This window comes from Petaurus breviceps, unplaced genomic scaffold (assembly GCF_028583685.1).
Source record: "Petaurus breviceps papuanus isolate PSGF00001 unplaced genomic scaffold, PetGlider_PUasm1.0 91133, whole genome shotgun sequence".
NCBI lineage: Eukaryota > Metazoa > Chordata > Mammalia > Diprotodontia > Petauridae > Petaurus > Petaurus breviceps.
Window position 1 is genome coordinate 100,569,693 of NW_027187419.1, and position 19,902 is coordinate 100,589,594.

General features: G+C 40.8%; 1 protein-coding gene across 2 annotated transcripts in view; it reads right to left on the reverse strand.

Moving 5' to 3' along the window:
- Positions 1 to 9,520: 9,520 nt before the first annotated feature.
- The window catches only part of SLC25A12 (solute carrier family 25 member 12), a 130,767-nt gene continuing 120,385 nt past the window's right edge, over positions 9,521 to 19,902 (reverse strand). For both annotated transcript variants that reach the window (XM_069079966.1, XM_069079965.1), the window contains 5 exons: positions 18,890 to 19,030; positions 15,831 to 15,969; positions 12,574 to 12,732; positions 12,385 to 12,475; positions 9,521 to 10,227 (listed from right to left, as the gene is read on the reverse strand). In XM_069079966.1, coding sequence (XP_068936067.1) covers positions 10,029 to 10,227; positions 12,385 to 12,475; positions 12,574 to 12,732; positions 15,831 to 15,969; positions 18,890 to 19,030 — 729 coding nt within the window. In that variant the 3' untranslated portion in view covers positions 9,521 to 10,028. The remainder of the gene's footprint in view (positions 10,228 to 12,384; positions 12,476 to 12,573; positions 12,733 to 15,830; positions 15,970 to 18,889; positions 19,031 to 19,902) is intronic.

Genomic DNA, 19,902 nt, shown 5'->3' on the forward strand with positions numbered 1-19,902 from the left:
AACATCTTTTTTTTCCCTCACAACCTTGTTGGGCAAACTTGCTCTGAAGCCTTTTAATCCAATGAGATCTGCTTTCCCAAAACCTAGAGAGTATATAAAGCTATATATGGATTTTTACATCCTTTCAGCTTGAAATCAAGGATAGAATGGTCACTCCTTTCAGAATTCCCCTATTTCCATCCTAGCAGCCAACTTATTAATAAGCATCAAATTAAGAATAGAATCACCCCTTGTTGGATTCTCCATCTTTTGAAGTATATAATTATCACTAAGGCAGGTCAAAGAGTTATTAGCTATTCTGATTATGGCAAAGAAAATTCCAGCAGTTGTCTGGATAATTAAAGTTCCTTATCATTACTATTATGCCCTATACCTGACTTATGATCTATTTCCCAAATTATTCAACTATCCTCTTTCTGTCCAGGTGGTCTGTAGTATACTGTGATGACAAAATCCTTCCTCTTTCTCCTTCCTTTGATCTTCATCAAAAAACTCACACTTTTCCACACCTAGTCCTTGGATTTTCTCATCTTCATAATATAAGATACTATCCTCCCCCTTCTTTTGTCTACTCTGTTTCTTTGGGATAAGGTATGCTCATTTTCAAGGATAGAGAACCTCAAAGTGAAACTTCACCCCGTGGCAATGTGGAAAGAGCCCTGGCTTTGGAGTCAAAGGATCCAGCTTCGGGTTCTCATTATGCCACCTACAGCTCCAAAACCTTCAACAATTTACCTTATTTCTTTTTGCCTGTCACTTTAGTTAAAAGTAGGAATGGAGATCATAATACTTTTACTTCTCATTTCATGCCCCATCCCCTCCCCCCAGTGATTGTGAGGAATGTTTTGTAGGCATATATCTCCTCGTATATATGTGTGTATACACGTGTGTATGTGGTATGTCATACATGTATTGTCATATATATCATATATACATCATTGTGTTGAAATGGAAAAGAATCTGGACTTCGGTGAGGAGACTTCAATGCTGTCTGATGCTTACAAGCTGTGTGACATCTGAGAAATGACTTCAGATTTCAGCTCGTTTCCTCAACTGTAAAATGGTAATACTCACAATACCTGATTCACAAAGGTGTTGGGAGGAAAGTTCCTTATAAATCTTAAAGCTCTCTCTAAAATATGATTATGTCAGTGATGACGTTTCTCCTCCCTTGCCAGAAGGGAACGAAGAAGAAACAGCAATTCCCAAAGCTGATTTGGTGATGTTTGGCTTTCCGGTTTTTTCTGAGGGATATGATAAAGTTCTTGACATAACATTATCTGGGATTCTCTCAGGTAAAGAACATATGAGCCATGTGGTGTGTGGTACTTTTGGAATTGGGAAGAGTTGGTGGGGAGAGAGGCATAGAGGCAGCATGGTGGAAAACCTAGGTTCAAATCCCACACCAGACACTCACAGTTAGAAACTAGGCAAGTCATTTAACTCCTCAGCTTCAGTTTCCCTATTTAAGTATTTTGTTTTTTCTCCAATTACATGCAAAAACAATTTTTAATATTCATTTTTAAAACTTTGAATTCTACATTCTCTCCCTTCCCACTCCTCACTCCCCCATTGAGAAGGCAAGGAGTTTGAAATAGGTTATACATGGGTAGTCATGCAAATCAATTTCCATATCTGCAAAATGAGGGTGATAATATTAGCTATCTCAGGATTGTTGCAAGGATCAGATGAAATAATATAGCACTTTGTAAATCATAAAACACTGTATAAATGTGAACTAGTATGAAATTAGATATGAAGGGGCAGCTCAGTGGTGCATGAATAGACAACACTGGTCCTTGGAGTCAGGAGGACCTGAGTTCAAATTTGGCCTCAGAGACTTAACACAAAAACTAGCCATGTGACTGTAATGGGAATGCAGATTTGGAAGATCTTCCCTGCCCCTAGGCTAAAGTGCACCTGAAGCCTGGGGTGGGAGGCTTGTTTTTCAGTAGATACTTCTTGATTGGCCAGTGAGTCAATAAGGTTGTTACATTCTCTGAGCCAGGAGAAGGCTATATATAAGCCCTGATGTGTAGCTTTGTTTTGGGGGCTCACTTTGAGAAGTGTTCTGTGATTTGATCTGTATTCTGAAAAGCCGTTGTCCAGAGCCTCCCCCGGCTTTGAAAAACCCAGATGTTGACTGGGTATGGATGTAATGGTTGGACAGTTTGGAAATCTGTCTACTTGACCTGTTTCTGTCTTGATAATTCTGCCTGTATACTTTGAAGTTCGGGGTGCTGACCTTTTCCCCCTGAACAAGGTAAATGATATATGTCTGACTGATTAAAGTAAGCTTGTTAACCCATTTTGAGTTGCTTTCCTTTATCAAAGCAGATCCAAGAACCTGTGCTAGCAGTTTGCCATTTCCTTCTCCAGCTCATTTTACAGATGAGGGAACTAAGGCAAACAGTGACTTGCCCAGAGTCACACAGTTAAGTGTCTGGGGCCAGACCAATTTAGGAAGATGACACTTCCTAATCCAAGCCTGGTACTCCAAGTGTCCATAATCAGTGTCAAGATTTTTAAAGCAACAAAGACCAACTTTACATTCACTGGGGCTATAGTGAGGCACTCTGCCCTTCCATTTAGAAAGGGACTGGGAGGAACTATGATCACTTTAATAAATGGGATTTTTTTTTCAGGGTCAAGGATTTTTACTTCTTTTGTGATAAAGGTACATTTAGAGGAAAAGGTTGATGTCTTTTTTAAAATCGAAAAATTCACTCATAGAAGCTATTCACTGATCCATTCCACAGAACACATTTTAGTCCTTTAGAAAGTTCAGACAACCTTTTCATGTGGAAGTGTTGAAGAAAAGGATTTAAAAACTCTTAGAGGGAGGGACTGAGGAAAAGAACTGCTCAAGATGATACCATTTTTTCCATGTTGTGAAACTGCATTGGCTCATTTGTTCTCTCTATTTTGTTCTAATACTGATAGGCCATAACATACACACACCCACACACACACACCTCCCTACCCCACCACTGTTAATAGGAAAGAAGGTCTGGAATGAAAATCAAGTGTAAAGCATATAATCTTGTCTTTTCCCCCTCCTCCCCTTCTTTGGGGCCTTGTCTTTCCCGCCCCCCCCTTTCTTAACTTTCACCATTGAACGTTTATATCTTCAATCTGTCAGTATTTTGACATTTTCTAAATATACAAAGCTGTATAATTAAGTTTGTGCTGATGGTACAGAGTGCCAGGTAAAGCTTCAACTGCTCCAGTGCTGGGGGAACCGAGTTCTTTTCAACATAACTTAGCCCCACAAGTTCCCAATTTTGGGCCTATGTCCTGGGCAGAGTGAAGGCAAGGCTGCATGGAGAAGTCTCCTCTCTTGGGAAGCTGTCATGAGGTTCCCTTTGGGGTGTTTTTTTCTTTATTCTGACTTGGCTCAGAGATCAAAAAAAATTTTTTTTAAAAGAGGGGGTGGACCCTGGCTAGGGCTTTCCTGATAGTCATGGAAGAGTTTGTAGAGAAAAGCTCTAATGGAACTTTTTATTTCACAGTCCTTAGAGTGGGAAGGGAATTTCAAAATCTACTCCTCTCATTTTACAGATAAATAAACTGGCGGAGTCAGGGTTTGAACCTAAACCTATTGACTCAAAACCCAGTGTTCCTTCCACTCTACATGGGCCAAGTGAAGTCAATGAGAAATTGTTTTCTTAGCGCCACTTTCTACTGTTTTACACATCTGGGGGCGCTTTGGGTTTTGGTGAAGAGCGGGTTCCACAAAAATAAAGGTAATCCACCACATGTGTCCGTTATCCCCCTTTTAAAAGGGGCATTAAGATAAACACATCTACCAGGAATCTTTTAAGCTGCTCTTTCAGTCACAGGGTTGCCCCCAAAAGAATCTCTCTTTGTGTAGTGTTACATTTTTCAAAGCTTTTTCTCGTACAAGAAGCTGTTAGCAAGTCTTACGTTTTGGAAAAGCTTCCCAGGTTTCTGACCAGAGCCAAAAGGAGGCTTAACAGTCATCCAGATTGTAATCCTTTTGACAGCAAACTGGGCAAAGTGAAGGGCACAGCTGACTGCATTTTGGTACCGATAATAGGCCTGCTAACTAAGCCACACTTTCCCCTCAGACTCTTTAAGAAGTCGAATAGATCTTAAACATGTTGATTTTCATTGTGTAGTTTTTAAACTAGAATGGCCTCAGAATGGCCAATCAGTAGTCTTTTTTTTTCCTTTTTGCCAACTTTTTCAAAATCACAGTATTGTTTGTTGTTTCCTAACTGAAATCTCAGGTTGACTTCCTTACATGCATTACTAACTCAAAGCATGGAACAGCTTATACTCAAAATGGGCTTTTGAAAGATGATACCCTAGGGGAGGCTAGGTGGTGCAGTGAATAGAGCACTGGCCCTGGAGTCAGAAGGACCTGAGTTCAAATCCAACCTCAGACACAACACTGACTAGCCGTGTGACCTTGGGCAAGTCACTTAACCCCAATAGCCCTCCAAAAAAGGAAAAAAAAAAAGACAGCACCCTGTGGAGTCACTGCTGTGCAGGTATATGATAAGGAATGGTACCTCTCCTTCCCTCTGCTGTTGGTGACTCTAATGCAGTAAGGCAGTGACAGTGAATTGAATTGGGAAATGTACAGAACACACACTCTTTAATGAACATGTCCTGACAGATTCCAGAAAGCTAATACATCACCAGAAAATCAATTTAATGTTTGTGGAGAGTAATTTTATTGTCTTTGAATTTTCTCACTACATAATCCTTTTTTAAAAAAGTTATTATAATTATATGGATCAAAGTTTTAGACCTTTTCTTTTTAGAATCAGAAGCAGATAACCCTTCTCAGCAATGCAAGAACCTAAAACAATTCCAAAGGACTCATGATGGAAAATGCCATCCACATCCAGAGAAAGAACCATGGAGTCAGAATGCAGAGCGAAGCAGACTCTTTCCTTTTTTGTTTTGTTTTGCTTTTTTTCCTTTTCCATGGTTTCTCCCATTTCTCGCAATTCTTCTATGCAACGTGACTAATGTGAAAATATGTTTAATAGGAATGTATGTGTAGAACCTGTATCAGATTGCATGCTGTCTTGGGGAGGGGGAGAAAATTTAACACTTGTGGAAGTGATTGTTGGAAACTAAAAATGAATAAATTGAAAAAAAATTTTTTTAAATAAAAGAAATAAATATTGCAGAAACCTTTAAAAAATCTGAAGTAGAAGAGATATATAAATACCTGTATATAGTCATATCATATATGAAAGGACCCGACCTTTCAAGGAGTAAATGGGGGTTCCTGCCCCAATAAACTAACATTTTAATAAAGAAATATAGACCTAAATGGTATATAATATACATAAATAATAGTACAAATAAATGTTTTGCTCAAACTTTTACTCTTTATGATTAAGTAATTGAATCATAGTACAATAAAGGATGAGGAAACCTCTATTAAAAAAAAAGAATCTTGTGGTTAAGTTGCAAATTGATGTTAAATGGAATGAATTGAGACCACCTATGTCTTTCTTTTTGAAGGCAGCTAGATTGCTCCGTAGATATAGTAGTAGGTCTAGAGTCAGAAAGAGTTGAGTTCAAATGTGACTTCAGACACTAACTTTGTGTGACCTTGGGCAAATCACTTAACCTTTGCCTGCCTTTATCCACTGGAGAAGGAAATGGCAAACCACTCCAGTATCTTTGACAAGAAACCCCTCCGGTAGACAGTGTGGTCCACAGGTCACAAAGAATTGGATGTGGCTGAACAACGTGTCCTTTTTTAGACACATGAAAACAAAGGGCTGGAATAATTACCAGATGCATTTTAATACTAGATTTTTTCTTTGCGATGCCAATGTGTAACTGCTGCTCTTGAACTAAATGTCATTTATCATTTTCCTACAAAGATGGAAAATGAGAGGATGTCAGATCCAGAAGAAACTTCAAAGGCTGTTTAGTTCAGTCACCTCATGTCAACAGATGGAGAAACTGAGGGCCAGGCAGGTTAAATCATTTGCCCTGGTCACACATTGAGCAATTTCTTGACAGAGCTAGGACCAAAACCCAGGATGCTGTTCCCCTTGCCTCCCAGCTACCAGAGCAATATGTGTAAATTGTATTTTCATGTTCAATTACTGCCTAACGAACTCCCAGCCAGTAATCAGATAAGTCCCACACTCGGCTGCTTAAGAAACTGCAGTGGCTCCCCATTGCCTCTGGGATGAAGCACAAAATCCTCAGGTTGGCAGTTCATATTCTGCCAACCCCCTTCATAATCTGGCTCCTTCCTACCTTTCCAGGCTTGTGCCACACAATAAACTCCAGCCCGACTGGCCTGTTTGTTGTCCCAGTTTGGCACTCTACCTCCCACCTGGGCCTCCCTGCCTGAGATGCATATCCTGCACCAGTCCATGTCTCAGAGTCCCCAGCTTCTTTCAAGGCTCAGCTCATTTGCTAGGTCCTATGGAAGCCTTTCCTGTTCCCCTCAGTGGTTAGTTCTGGCTTCTTCCTTCCTCACGTGATCCTGCATAACTTCTTTTAAAATAAACCCTGCATAACCGAAGGTCAGTGGTTCATATACAGTCCTCTGTTTTGTTTCATCATCTGCGGATGTTTGTGTGTTTTAGTTTATAATTTTAAAACCTCCATTAACTTACCTGTTGACATTTGTCTTCCCAGTAGGGGAAGAGAGGGAGACATTTCACTTTGCCTTTGTATTCTCAGTACCTTGCACATAATAAATACTTGTTAGATTGAATTGGGAGGCAGAAGAGAAAGACAGTCTGTGACTTTATGGGTCTGCTTGGCTTAAATGGTGAGCTTCATCGTATGTGAATGGTCGGCTTTGCCTTTTTCTGATGTACAGCCACAAAGCTTTCTGGTTCATCCAAACTCCACTTTCTAATTGCATCCCCAAACCTTTTATCATGGCTATTGTTACAACAGACTTCCTTTAACGTAAAGATTTCCAAGGCCTAACTAGTGGCCCATTAATTTCAAACTCGATACAACAAAGAATTTGGACTATACTTCAGAGGTTGGTGTGGTTAATGGATGCTGGCCACATCTTTTTGAACGGAGATGCTCAAGCTGACAGCAAGAAATTCAAAAAAGGCCCTCTCATTGTTTCATTACAAAATGAGTATCTAGTCCCCTCTGAAATGTACTGGTTACTTGACCAGTATTTACGGCAAAGAAGGCCTTTTGCACTTTTCTTAAACAAGACAAAACCTTGAGAGTAATTAACACTCAACAAGCTAAAGTCATCGAGTGAGTACTTCTTACAAGGTCATAGGATGCAGCTCCTGGGCATTGTGTGCCCATGGAACTCACTAGAGTGGAGTGTTTAAGGAGTCCTAGAGGACTCTGCTTATACTCTTGCAGCTCTTTAAAATTAGTGAAAGGCTGAATTAATAGAGATAAGGGCTTTACTTTCCTAACCCCTTCTGCAACTTCAGGCTTGGCCTCTTCAAGCCTCTGTAGTAAGGCCCTATAGCCCAGACACCCTGGCCTCTCCCTGAAGCCAAGAACTATGGTTTATGGAAGGCAGTGTTCTATAGTAGAAAGGGCATTGAATTTGGGACCAGCCTAGGACCAATGTGACCCCAGGCAAATCAATTAATCTTTCTGGGACTTTCCCTTCTATAAAAGAGGTAATGATATTTGCACTACCTACCTTAAAGCTATTGTGAGGAAAGTGCTCATTACTACACCACACCAATTACAGCATTGTGTGCACAAAGTCATTAATACGATGATTCAGTAAAGCAGAGCTAAGATTATTAATTAACTTTTAAATTTGCAACTCTCCAGCTCCTATAAGTCTTTTTAGACACGTTTTGCACAATGAAGTGTTCACTTTTTAATGGCGCTTATATTTGCTTATTCAGTTGCCCTGGGTTATACATTCATGAATTTACCATTGACACTTCCAGAGCAACCACTGGTTGGAATTAAGGATTGTGGCAACCACAAAGACTCCTATCATCCTATTATAAAACTCCAAATCTCCCCTGGAGATGGTAGGTAGGGCTACCCAAGGCCAAGAGTTCAGGGCTTTCCATATGCACTCTTTAGCAGTCACAGCCATAAGGCTGCCAGGCACCGATCAGTTGAAAGGTTATGATTTTCAAAATCAAATCAAAGTTATAGCAGTGGTATGACTCATAAGAACACTGATGGTCCTAAAAAAGTCAGCACTGTCCCAACACTTAGCAGAATCTGGGGACAAAGAGATGAGGAGGAATTGATGTTTCAATAGCCTGCTTTGCAGGCAAGTTTCCCTCATTTCTTACGAATGTCAGTCATCACAGTATATTTTAAGTAGGGAACACCAGCAACTCTGTCCTCAAGGAGATTTTAACCTATTAAGAAAGGAAATTATCTCTCCTCTGCCCCTCCCCAAACCCATACATAGTTTTTCTTCAAAGTCGTTTCAGCCATTAAACACATTGGGCCCAACCTAATCAAGAAGGCCTGAAGCCATTTGGAAATAACTTGCTGTTGACAGAGCAAGTGTTTTGAGACTGTGTGGCCTGGAATGCTGAACTGACTGTGGAAAAGCCATCAGCTATGTTTCTGTTCAAACTAGAGAGCATCCCCTCCCCCTTACCCCGCTGCGCGCCCCCCCCCCCCTCAAGATACAGGGTGCTTTTGTGTGTCTTTGAGCTTGCTCCTCAGAGATGTTTGTGTACACACACCTAGCTCTGACTGCCAATCACATATTAACTCATCAGTGGCAGCAACAGCATTTCCCTAAATCCATGTGATGAAGCAAACTGTGAACTAACTGCAAGTCAAATCAGGTCTGTTCCAAATGGGGAATATAGCTGATAAACAGCATATTTACATATAGCCTGGTCCCTGGAATCCTTGCCGAGTGAGTTTCTAACTAACAGGAGTCCCAAAGGATAAAGCACCTTAACAAACACCTTTAAAACAACCATCCTTTACACCCGTTTTCTTTGTTTTTAACATGGGGAAATAAAATACGTATGTTCCCTATAATAGAAGGCTGAGGACAAATCCATGTGCCAGCTTTTGGCGGTTGGTGTTGAACCAGACCAGAAAGCACTTCATATTTTATCTACTAAGGAAGATCCAAGTACAAACATACATTTTGGTGCAGTTTATTTTTGATTGGAATCATGTCCATTTGAAGGCAAATTAAGGTACAGCTTCAAAGCTCCCAGCCCGTTGCCAAGGCAGCCTTTAGTGTTCTGAAAGGTGGAGCCTCACCCCTGCTGTATCAGAATAAGGCAAGGCAGCCAGAAAAGAACCTGGAAAAAGAAGGGCTGTCCAGGAAGGAACCTACTGACTGAACAGAGCATACTACTGTGAGCCATGATAGAAAGGGGACATGTTAAACACAGGTAAAAAAAAAACCCAAACCAACACACAGAAGTCATTATGCTAGTCCTCTGGCTTCCACTAGCATCCATCTTTTTTTCAAAGAAAGTGCTATCCAGGCATGTCACTGACAACGCTCATTCTGCCTTCATTAGCAAATACTTTTTTTTAAATACCAAAATAGAAAACCCATTACCATGAATTCAATACATCTTCTCTTGATGCTTTATTTCCATGTCACCAATAAGAGAATGAATTTAATTTTCATACATTTTTATTGTCATGTGATTCTTCATAAAACACTTTCAAAACATTCTGTACATTTCCAGCCACTCAGAACTGCTTTTCCCTTCTATAAGTGTCACTTGTTGGGTGAAGGTGCCAAGATGTCTCTGTACAAAGATGTACAATATGTACAGTCACTAAGTGCAAGCTGTGTCAAGCGGAGTCTAGGGCGCTAATTCATGCCAGGGTTAGAAAAAACAGAAACAAAAAAACATTTCAACACAAGACTTAAGCTTGAAACTTTTGCAGTTGTTTTTCTGTGCAAATGATTACTTTATAAACAAATATATGTATATATCATATAGAAAGAACTGGTTTAAATTCTCAGTTCAGCTAGAACCATGCAGCTGACTGGATAAATGACAGTGCTGCTCTCCTAGGCCTTTCTCCATTACAAACTTTGGCCACGCTGAACATTTCTCTCATCACTGTGGTGCCACCGCCACCTTTGGCTGAACTACAGCAACAACAGGAGATTTAAATTTGGGGAGATAGAGGCCAAACTTGTTCTCGATGCCCGCAAAAGTGGCTGTTGCCAATCGGTATCCACCGATGTGATCAGGGTTGGCAGGAGGAAGGTCAGCAATGCGCGATTTGGGCGTAGGTTCTGAGCCTGAGGGCTTGCTATTGGCAGAAAGTGGTAGAAAGAAAACAAACATGGTAAATAAAATCGAGCTTTAGAGAGTAATAGTTGTACTTAGTATATAGTGTGTAGAGTCCAGAGAGGGTACTTCCCAAGAATGAGTGGGCAAGGCCAGAAAGTACTAGCCTCTAAGGGAAGTCCCACACTGAAGTTACACACCCTAAGACATGGCTTCTAAACATGTTGCTGCTAAGACAAGGATGCTTTCTGATTCTCAGCAAGGGGCAAAAAGGGCCTTCCCAAAGGGGAAGGCATCAATTTAGAGTGTAAGTAATGTAAGATTAAACTTGTCATCTTGGAAACTGGAGCACATGGCAGAGGAGAGGGGTGTCATGATCAAAGTTTCTGTTTTGTAAGAAACAGTGAAAAAGGGAGACCTGAATGCCAAGAATTTGTCCTTCTCCCATGTGGTCCAGGGAAAAGAGAAAATGATTTAATTCCAAGAAACTGTCGAAGGTTCCTTAGACAGAAGGAGCTCTCAAATGTAAAAAAGCAACACCCAGAGCTTCCATCCTTTGATGGAAATCTCCCTCAAGAATATCCCTCTGTGTTTACTCTGACTCAACTTCATCAAGCAACCTTCTAATTTCATAATTTGGCCTCCTACGCAGACTTACCTGGAAGGTAACTCTTTATAGATAACTGGAACCAATTTTCAACCACATAATATTACCTAATATGAATGCTACCATAAATGAACAAATTCACCTTTTGTGGAACTGGTTAATGTGAACTAAACCCTTGCTTCCACCCACAAAATGATCAGAAATCTAGGTCTAGAAGGGATCTTAGAGGCTATGAAGCCCAACCTCCTCATTTGTAAAATGAGGAAACTAAGGCCCAGGGAAGTTAAGTGACATGTCCAGTATCTCACAGATAATAAGTGGCAGAGGTGGGATCTGAACCCAGGCCCCACTAAGTCTAATGCCAGTGCTCCACCCTTCCCTTCCTAGATGAACTAACAAAATCATATTTCTCTTGGTCCTGGACCCATAGTGATCCCTTTAATGCTACCTATGAGAACCTGGACAAGTTACTTGGTCTCCCTAGTCCTCAGTTTCCTCATCTGTAAAATAAGGAAGGGGTAGGCTATCAGAGGTGGGGAACCTGAAGGCCTCGAGGCCACATATGGCCCTCCAGGTCCTCAAGTGCAGCACTTAGACTGAATCCAAACTTCATAGAACAAGTTCTCCACCCCTGCATCTCTCAGGTTCCTTCCCATGAGTATATCTACTGAAGCCCTCCTTCCGACTTTAATAATAACAATAGTAATAGCTAACATTACATAGAGCTTACTCTGTGCCAAGAACACAATATTATTATCTTGTTTGACCCTTACAACAACCCTGTATGGTTGGTGCTTTTATTATTCCCATTTTATAGATGGGGAAATTGAGGCAAACTAAGTGACTTAGCCAGTGTCACAAAGCTAATACTTATCTGAGGCCAGATGTGAGCTCAAGTGGTACTTTAACCATTACACCACTAGAAACCCCATCTATCCCCCCGGCACACATTCATGACTCTCTTTACCACTATTTGAACTGCAACAAGTTATTTACAATGGGAAATTCTCAATCTTTTCTATATGAATGCAAAAAAAAAAGATTCTACTCTGACTTATAGTAATGACATATATCTGCTTTGAAATAGAAAGCTGTACATTACTGAGTGATAGGACAAAGGGATTCATGATTAATGGAGCTATGAAGAATGAAAAATATAACATTTAGTTAAAATGTAGGTATTTCCAGGCATCACTTTGTTACCTCCCTTATTCTCCCTGAGATAGCTAAGTGACAACCTGCAAGATATGCCATCTCATTCTCTTTGCTCTCTCAATATCACTAGTTTACAACTATGCATCCCAGAAAGTCTTTTTCTACTAGCTCTCTAATAACCTTAAAAAACTTAGCCTAGGGGGCAGGTAGGTGGCACAGTGAATAGAGCACTGGCCCTGGAGTCAGAAGGACCTGAATTCAAAGTCAGCCTCAGACACTTAACACAAAACTAGCTATGTGACCTTGGACAAGTCACTTAACCTCAACTGCCTTGCCTTCCCCCCTCAAAAAAAACAAAATAAAACTTAGCATAGCTCCTCTCTCTCCTTATAAAAGAAAATCCACAGTAGCACTTACAGGCCTCCAAAATCGACATAGAACCATCTCTGTAGAAGTTCATAGGTGACCAATGTAACCCCAAACTGGGGAGAGGATCGGAACACTCGGGCTGCAGAAAGGGAGGGAAGCAATGTGACTGAGTTTAGCGACCAAGGATGGATCTGGCAAAGCAATGAATGAAGCGCTCTATTTTAACTCGGCCCCTACCTGCGGTTCCTTTCCAGAATGCTGACGGCCCTTCTTCTCTCAGTATCTTTCTGAAACAGTCAATAACACCGCTGTATGTTGTCTGACCAGCTCGGGCCGCCACTTGCAGCCTTGTCTTGATGACATCAGCAGGGGTTACCAGAGAAGCAGCAGGCACACCTTTCAGGAGAAAACCACATTTAATTCACCCAAAGTATCCTGTAAGAGAGAAATACTTCTAATCTCTAACAATATAACTACCAACTTTAACTCTTGTGGGAAGCTTAAACTTTCTTAAACAGGCACTTGGGTGCTAATGGGGGAAAAAAAATCATGACTGTTAGCCACCACAGGGGTCGGAGCTAAACCTCTCTGTGTTTCTCCTAGATGAAGAATGTAATTTTTTGACAAGAATTGAAAATAACTCTATAATACATGAATCAAAAGAACTGTACAAAAAATTACACTGTGATATAAACAAAACAATTCTTTCCAAAGTTCCTTTGAGTTGCTTTATCGATCATGTTAAAATCCTCCTCTTTTCTTCTCAAATAAGATGCAAATATTTTCATGGGTCGTAAAAAAACGGTAAGATGATGGCATGTATTTAATGAGCTGCTAAACACATCTGACACCAACTTGTGGTGTTGTTAGCTGACTCTTGTCAACCCCACCTTGCTCTGTGAATATTAATAATTAGAACAGCCAGCCTTCAGTATGGGCCAACATAAAAGTGGAAGGTATGGGGCGGCTAGGTGGTGCAGTGAGTAAAGCACTGGCTCTGACTCAGGAGGTCCCGAGTTCGGTTCCGGTCTCAGACACTTACCACACACACACACACACACACACACACACACACACACACAAACTAGCCGTGTAACCCTGGGCAAGTTACTTAACCCCAATTGCCCTGCAAAAGGCAAAAAACAAAAAAAAGTAGAAGGTGACCCCCACTGGTACCAGTTTCTGAAGTGAAGGCCAGTAAAGCAGGCTGAGAAGGAGGACAACTTATCAGTTTAAAAGAAACAGGACAGCTAGCTGTTTAAAGGGCATATCATTTACTGTATCTGAGATTCCTGGGGTCATACTGAGACCGATCAGCAGGATCCAGAAAATAGATTTCACAAACACACAGTTCACGTATAAAAGCAAAAACAGGGAACAAAGGAATAACACAAAAAGAATTTTTTAAAAAAATTTGACCAGGATACCATTGAAACAGGGACCAAATTTAGAAGGTCTGATAGAGGGTCAGCCACATTACAGAGACAGGCTAATGCCACCCCTCTCTTGTACTGAGTTTAACTGCAATTCGAGATAAATAACTTTCCTTAGTACAGCATTCAGTACTTTCCTCAGTGGCCACATACACTTCAACCATTTATGGGTAAAAATTAGAAATATTCACTTCTAATCTGGAAAATTCATATCAAATGGCTGTGGGTGAGAAGTTAGGATTGACTGCATTTCATGGAAATGACATTTTTGAGAACCATATAAGTTCGGGTTGGTTTATTTACTTGGCTCTCCCAACTGAAAAAGAAACCAACCACAGCTCAACCCAAGGCAAAACGCCTGGCTGGGCTTGGACAGTTCATCTCTTGCTGCTTTTTCTGTTGATTTGGAAATTACATGAAAAAAGCTTGGCATGGGAGTGCTGACCCCAATTTAAGATGGGGAGACTTCAGTCAGAATGAGTGAGCTTCAGAAAGGAGCTAGGCCAGCACACCATACCAAGTACAGAGCAAATAAACTCTCTAGCTTTCAACTGTCCACTTTAATAAAGATAAGAGGCAGAATAAAGCAAATAATTTGCTGTAACATGGTAATGCCTTCCTGCAGCTCTGGTGGTAACCAACCTTGGAGGGAGTTTCTTAATCACAAACTAAAAAGTCATGGGTATCTATCCTATAGACATTTGGCATGGCCCTCCCCTGTCCTGAAGGACACAAGGAAGTCCCAAGGCACCTAAATTTGGGAAGAGAGGGATCTTCAGACTGTCCTGCTAAACCTAGAATAGTCATATTGCCAGGGAACATTTTCTGTGAAAGCAGTGTCTGGACCCTGGACTCAGGGCTGGCAGATCATGTATTTCAGGTTGGAGATATAACTATTTAAAATCATGCTCTCCTCTCTTCCTTTCCCCTTTATACATATATATCCCTTCCACATCTTGGGCTTAGGGGTGCACCCCCCACGATCTGGAAAATCCAGATAAAAATTTTTGGTCCCTCCTTCATACCAGAGAAGAAATCTGAATTATGAGAGTATTAAGAGATAAAATTTGTTGATATTATACCATACATATATTTTATGCATTTTTGAGTTTCTAAACTTCTTGTGTGTTGTCTGCCAAACTCCACCAAAATTCTCATTTAATTTCTTATGCCAACCCATGATATATCAAAACCCCAATGGGGAAAGTTGAAATGTGGAAGGGATAACTGTACTTCCCGGAAAGGGGATGGAGACTAGATCTGAGATTTCACTGGTACAGGAACTCCCAAGTGGGGAATCTCCCATTAATTTGGGTCTGTTCCTTCTCTGCAAATTACAGTTTTTGAGAATTTGCTAGAGCAATGAAAAGTTATAGCCAGTATGTGTCAAAGGTGGGACTTGAACCTTTGTCTCACTGGCTCTGAAGCTGACTTTCTATATGATGCTGCAGTCTCTTCGCTTACTGATATACAAGTAAATGTTAAGTAATTTTGGGCCAAGTGACCCTCTCCCCTGTGTCACTGTTCAATACCAACAACTCACAAGGAAAACTCGTTTTATTTACTGTTCCAAATCAAACATCAGCAAGAAGTTATAGGCTGAAGTGGGAAGAAAACAAACTCTTGCCCTTACTGAATACACCTTTTAGACTGGAACCCTTCGTGGTACCTGTTTTATAACTAGATAAATCTCATCCTCCCCCACCTTCCCCAGCCCCAATCACCTTCTAAGTTAGGGGTTTGCCTGACCCAAGATTTACAGTAGGGTAGAAGCTTCTGAAACATGTAAATGATGAAAGCCCAATTTAGATGGGCAGATCTAATTTGGCTCCAAGTTGCTAAGCGGCATTAAGCTGTTTATCCACATTATGCAAATGTAATTAGCTCTCATCAGAATTAAAGTATATCCCACAAAGGAGACTGGTGATCATATTTAAACGAAGTCATCTACAAACAATAATCCTGGCTCTATAAAGGGAACAGGTACCTGTAGATTCTATATTTCCAAGTGCAAAGAAGAAATAAAAGGTTCTTTTGATGAAAAAAAAAAGTTACTGTTACCTGCCATAGCTCCAGCTGCCAGGAGATTTAAGCCTCCAACCCGTCCATTTTCATCAGCTAGGAGGAGTTTGCAATGAGCATAAACAGGAAAATAGATGGCAGAGAAGGGAATGTCTCGGAGGAAACACGCTTTGGCACCCTGTCACATACAGAGAAAACAGTGCACACCAGTTGTATAAACAGGGAGAATTAAGCTAGCAAGTTACCCAAGTGGGAAAAAAGGTCTCCACGTGAAAATCCAGTTGCAACTTCAATAGTTTTCGGGGGTCTGGCAAGGTTATAAAAGGGGGGAAGGAGGTAGTTATGAGAGAGGGGGGCTGAGAGTCTTCTCCACAGTAAGGTTTTTGTACAGAATAACAGCAATATTGTAAGGATGATCAACTGTGAAAGACTTCTCTGCTCCAGACAAAGATCCAAGACAATTCCAAAGGACCCATGGATGAAAAATGCCATCTGCCTCCAGAGAGAGAAGTGATGGACTCTGAGTGCTGATAAAAGCATACTTTTCCAACTTTCTTTATTTTTATTATTTTATTTTGTTTGTGTTTCCTTTTGCAATATAGCTAATATAAAAATATGTTTTGTAGGACCTCACACATATAATTGAAATCAAAGTGCTTGCCTTCTCAAGGAGGGGGAGGGGGAGGAGGAAGGAAAAGAATTTGGAACTCAAAAGTTTCATAAATATTTTTACATGTAATTGGGAAATAGTAAATAAAATAAACGAAAAGAATTTAAAATGAAAGTACTTAAGAAATGCTTCTTGATGAAGGAAAAAAAAAACTTTCTAAGGTTCCCTAAGCCTTAATGAATATAGGTACTTTCAGCTGGCCACCTGAAGAATGGAACACTATAAACAAGTAAGGAGCTATTGGTGCTTCTGTCACACACTCTTATTTTTAAGACTAATAGCATTTCTATATATAACCTATATCAAATTGCTTACCATTTTAGGAAGAGGGGAGGAAGAGAGAAAAATTTGGAACTCAAAATCTTGTAAAAATGAAGGCTAAAAAGTATCTTTACATATAATTGGGGGAAAATACTATTAAAGAAAAAAGACTGGGGCAGCTAAGTGGTGCAGTGAATAGAACATGGGCCCTGGAGTCAGGAGGACCTGAGTTCAAATTTGACCTTAGACACTTAATACTAGCCATGTGACCTTGGGCAAGTCACTTAACCCCAATTCCCCTGCCCTCCTCCCTCCAAAAAGGAAGGAAAAAAAGAGAATTAACAAAAAAAAAAAAAACTAATACCATTCCATAACATTATAGGATTATAGAGAGAGAGAGCTAGAATGGACCTTAGCAGCTATTGATTCTCATTTTACAGATGGAAAAACTGAGGCACAGAAAGATTATTACTTCCCAGTGTAACACAGCTACTAAACATCTGAAGGAGGGTCTAAACCCAGGTCTTCTTGACTTCAAGTAAAGTGCCGGATCCATTATCTTGTACAGCCTCACTGCTGGTGGATCTGGTGGGTCAAGTGACTTAATGTGTAGTGGTGAAAGAGGAACATTGATTGGGGGAAAAAGAAATCCTGGTCATGATTTAGTTCAAAATCACCAGCAAAGTCTCCCTTTGCTAATGAAAGAAAGCCAAGAGAGGTAACAAAGAACTAAGTCAGTCCATGGCAAAATACAGTAACTACCAGAGACCAAAGAGGGTACTGTTACTGGTTTCTACTGAAGGGAGGCACCAAAGCTGGCAAGCAGAGACAAGAAACAGTGACCCCATCTATTTTCCTCATTTCGGGGAGGGGAGTAGAGGTGAAGATGGGGATTTTTTGGCAAAAATAAGAACTTTCAGCTTTGGCTGCCAGAGCTGAATTAAATTACCCAGAGACAAGCTGCCCCACCCAAATTCAGTGAGTACCTTTCTAAGCAACATCATCAATTATCCATGAGTAACCAACTACCTGGTCTTTACCAGAGCAGATGAGAACTCTGTCTTTATAAATTTTTTTTCTGATGTTTTTAAAAAGACAAATGTCAGTCATGGAAAAACTCCAAGGTCTCCTTAAGGCACTGTATAAAGAGAAATAATTTAAAGTATCAACACATTAAACTGTGGGTGCAGGAATAATGAAGGAAGCAGGAAATCCCAGATGCTGGCCCCAGAGTCCCAAGTCTGGGTGCTGTCACCCTGCCATGGAATTGTGGTGGCAGGGTTCTTTAGACAACACCAGAGCTGTGGGAATCTAATCTACAGAATTCCTCATAAAAGCCGCCACTACAGAGACTACAGAGGCACGTTTACACATTTCTACAGGGTTAGCTCTATAAATAAATCCGCTTCCAGGAGGATGCTTTGGAAGCATGGTGCACAGCTGCCTGGAGGTGCAGAATTTACCCCCTTGTACCAGTGAAGGGGATGGGAAGAAAGACTTCCTTGTTTAAGAAAACTAATAGCTTCTGCTCCATTTCATCTGATCTGTAATGATGGGAGTAAGTATACCTGCAGGGAAGGAATCTGTTGACTGGCATTTTGCTAAAGTACAGTATGGTGTGGGCTTTTTTTTTTTTTTAAATGGAATTCATTATTGACAAATCCTACCACTTAACTTCTTAAACATCTGAATCCTACCAAACTCTACTACTGTTTCCTAGTCGTCAAATTATTAAGACAAAGGGAGGCTCCCACTGGGAAGATAACAATAGAGATAACAGATTCAAAATAAATGTAAGACAATTTGAACTCCAAAACAAGCACAAAGGAAAAGCTGAGAAACTTTTCACAAACCCCCACCAAATGAAAAGATGCCCGGCAGAAGCCAGCAGGTCTGCAATAGACGCCTCCCTGGGGAGAGGCATAAAAGCCCAGGGACTGGGGGTGGGGGCCAGAGACAATGTTTGTATACCCCACTACCACAAGGACAGCGTCAGGTGTTTTTCTTTTTGTTTTTTCTCCTCCGGGGGCCACCCGGCAGGAAAACATAGGGGTTGTTTTGTTTGTTTTAAATGTGAAAAGGTCTTGTTCAACACAGTTTTGTTTCACAGTCTTTCCCATCCAACTAAGGTGTACTCAGTCCCACACTCTCTACAAGGACTACCTACCTTGTAGAGCCCAAAGAGCCCCAGGTCTCGAAGAACATTCAGGGCACTGACTCTGGGCCCCGTGGTGATCTCCCCAGCCACCTGCAACCGAATCTTCACAATCTCCAGAGGATTAGTAAAGATGACCTGAGAGCCTCCAGCCTGCAAGATAAGGAGGGAAAGAAACTAAGAATTTCCCAAGTAGGGGTATGATGCTAAGGGCACCAAAAAGCAACGTTCAACCAACTAGCCTTTATTATGTGCCAGGCAGTGCTAAACACAACAACCCCTCGAAAATCCTCCCTACCTTAAGGGGCTGGTTTGCAGCTGGCCTCTCCAGCCCAGGCCAAAGGAGCTAATCCCCATTGCTGGCTCTAGCCCAATTCTTGTTGTATTGGATCTTTTCTTTGCCTAGGCTGGAAATGTGAAAATTGTTTGTGGGTTTGTTTTTTTTCCAGTCCAGTCTTTCCCTAACTACCCTTTTATGGTAACTAAGTAAGGACCTCTACAAGTAAAGTGAGAGAGATGGAAAGGTACAGCTGTTTTTCTTCTACAAGTCTAAATCTTTTCCCAAAAATCAGTCTATGATATATGAAAAAAACTAAAGTTATGTATGGGGCATAGAGGCACAGGATCTAGACTTAGGTCCAGAGAATTTGTGAAATGACTTGCCCAAAATGATATGGGTTGACAGGATATAAACCTGATTTTGATATAAACCTGTCTTCTGATTCCAACACAAGGCCTATAATGACATTCCTTCACATTTAATAAAAGCTTGTATTTCCGTAGCTAGATATTTTTTACCAGTATTTAATTCATTCACTTTTATGAAGCACCTACTGGGTATGCAGCACAGTGCTAGGTACTCTTCAAAGACAAAAACAAGAGTCCCTGTCCTCAAGAGGGTGCCACTCTGCTGCTTACAACCGTACTAGTGTGAATTACCTAGCTTCTCTGGGCTTCCTCTCCTCTTCCATACAAATGAGGGGGCTGAATTAGGTGAGCAGGAAGGGCCCTTCCAGTTCTAAGTC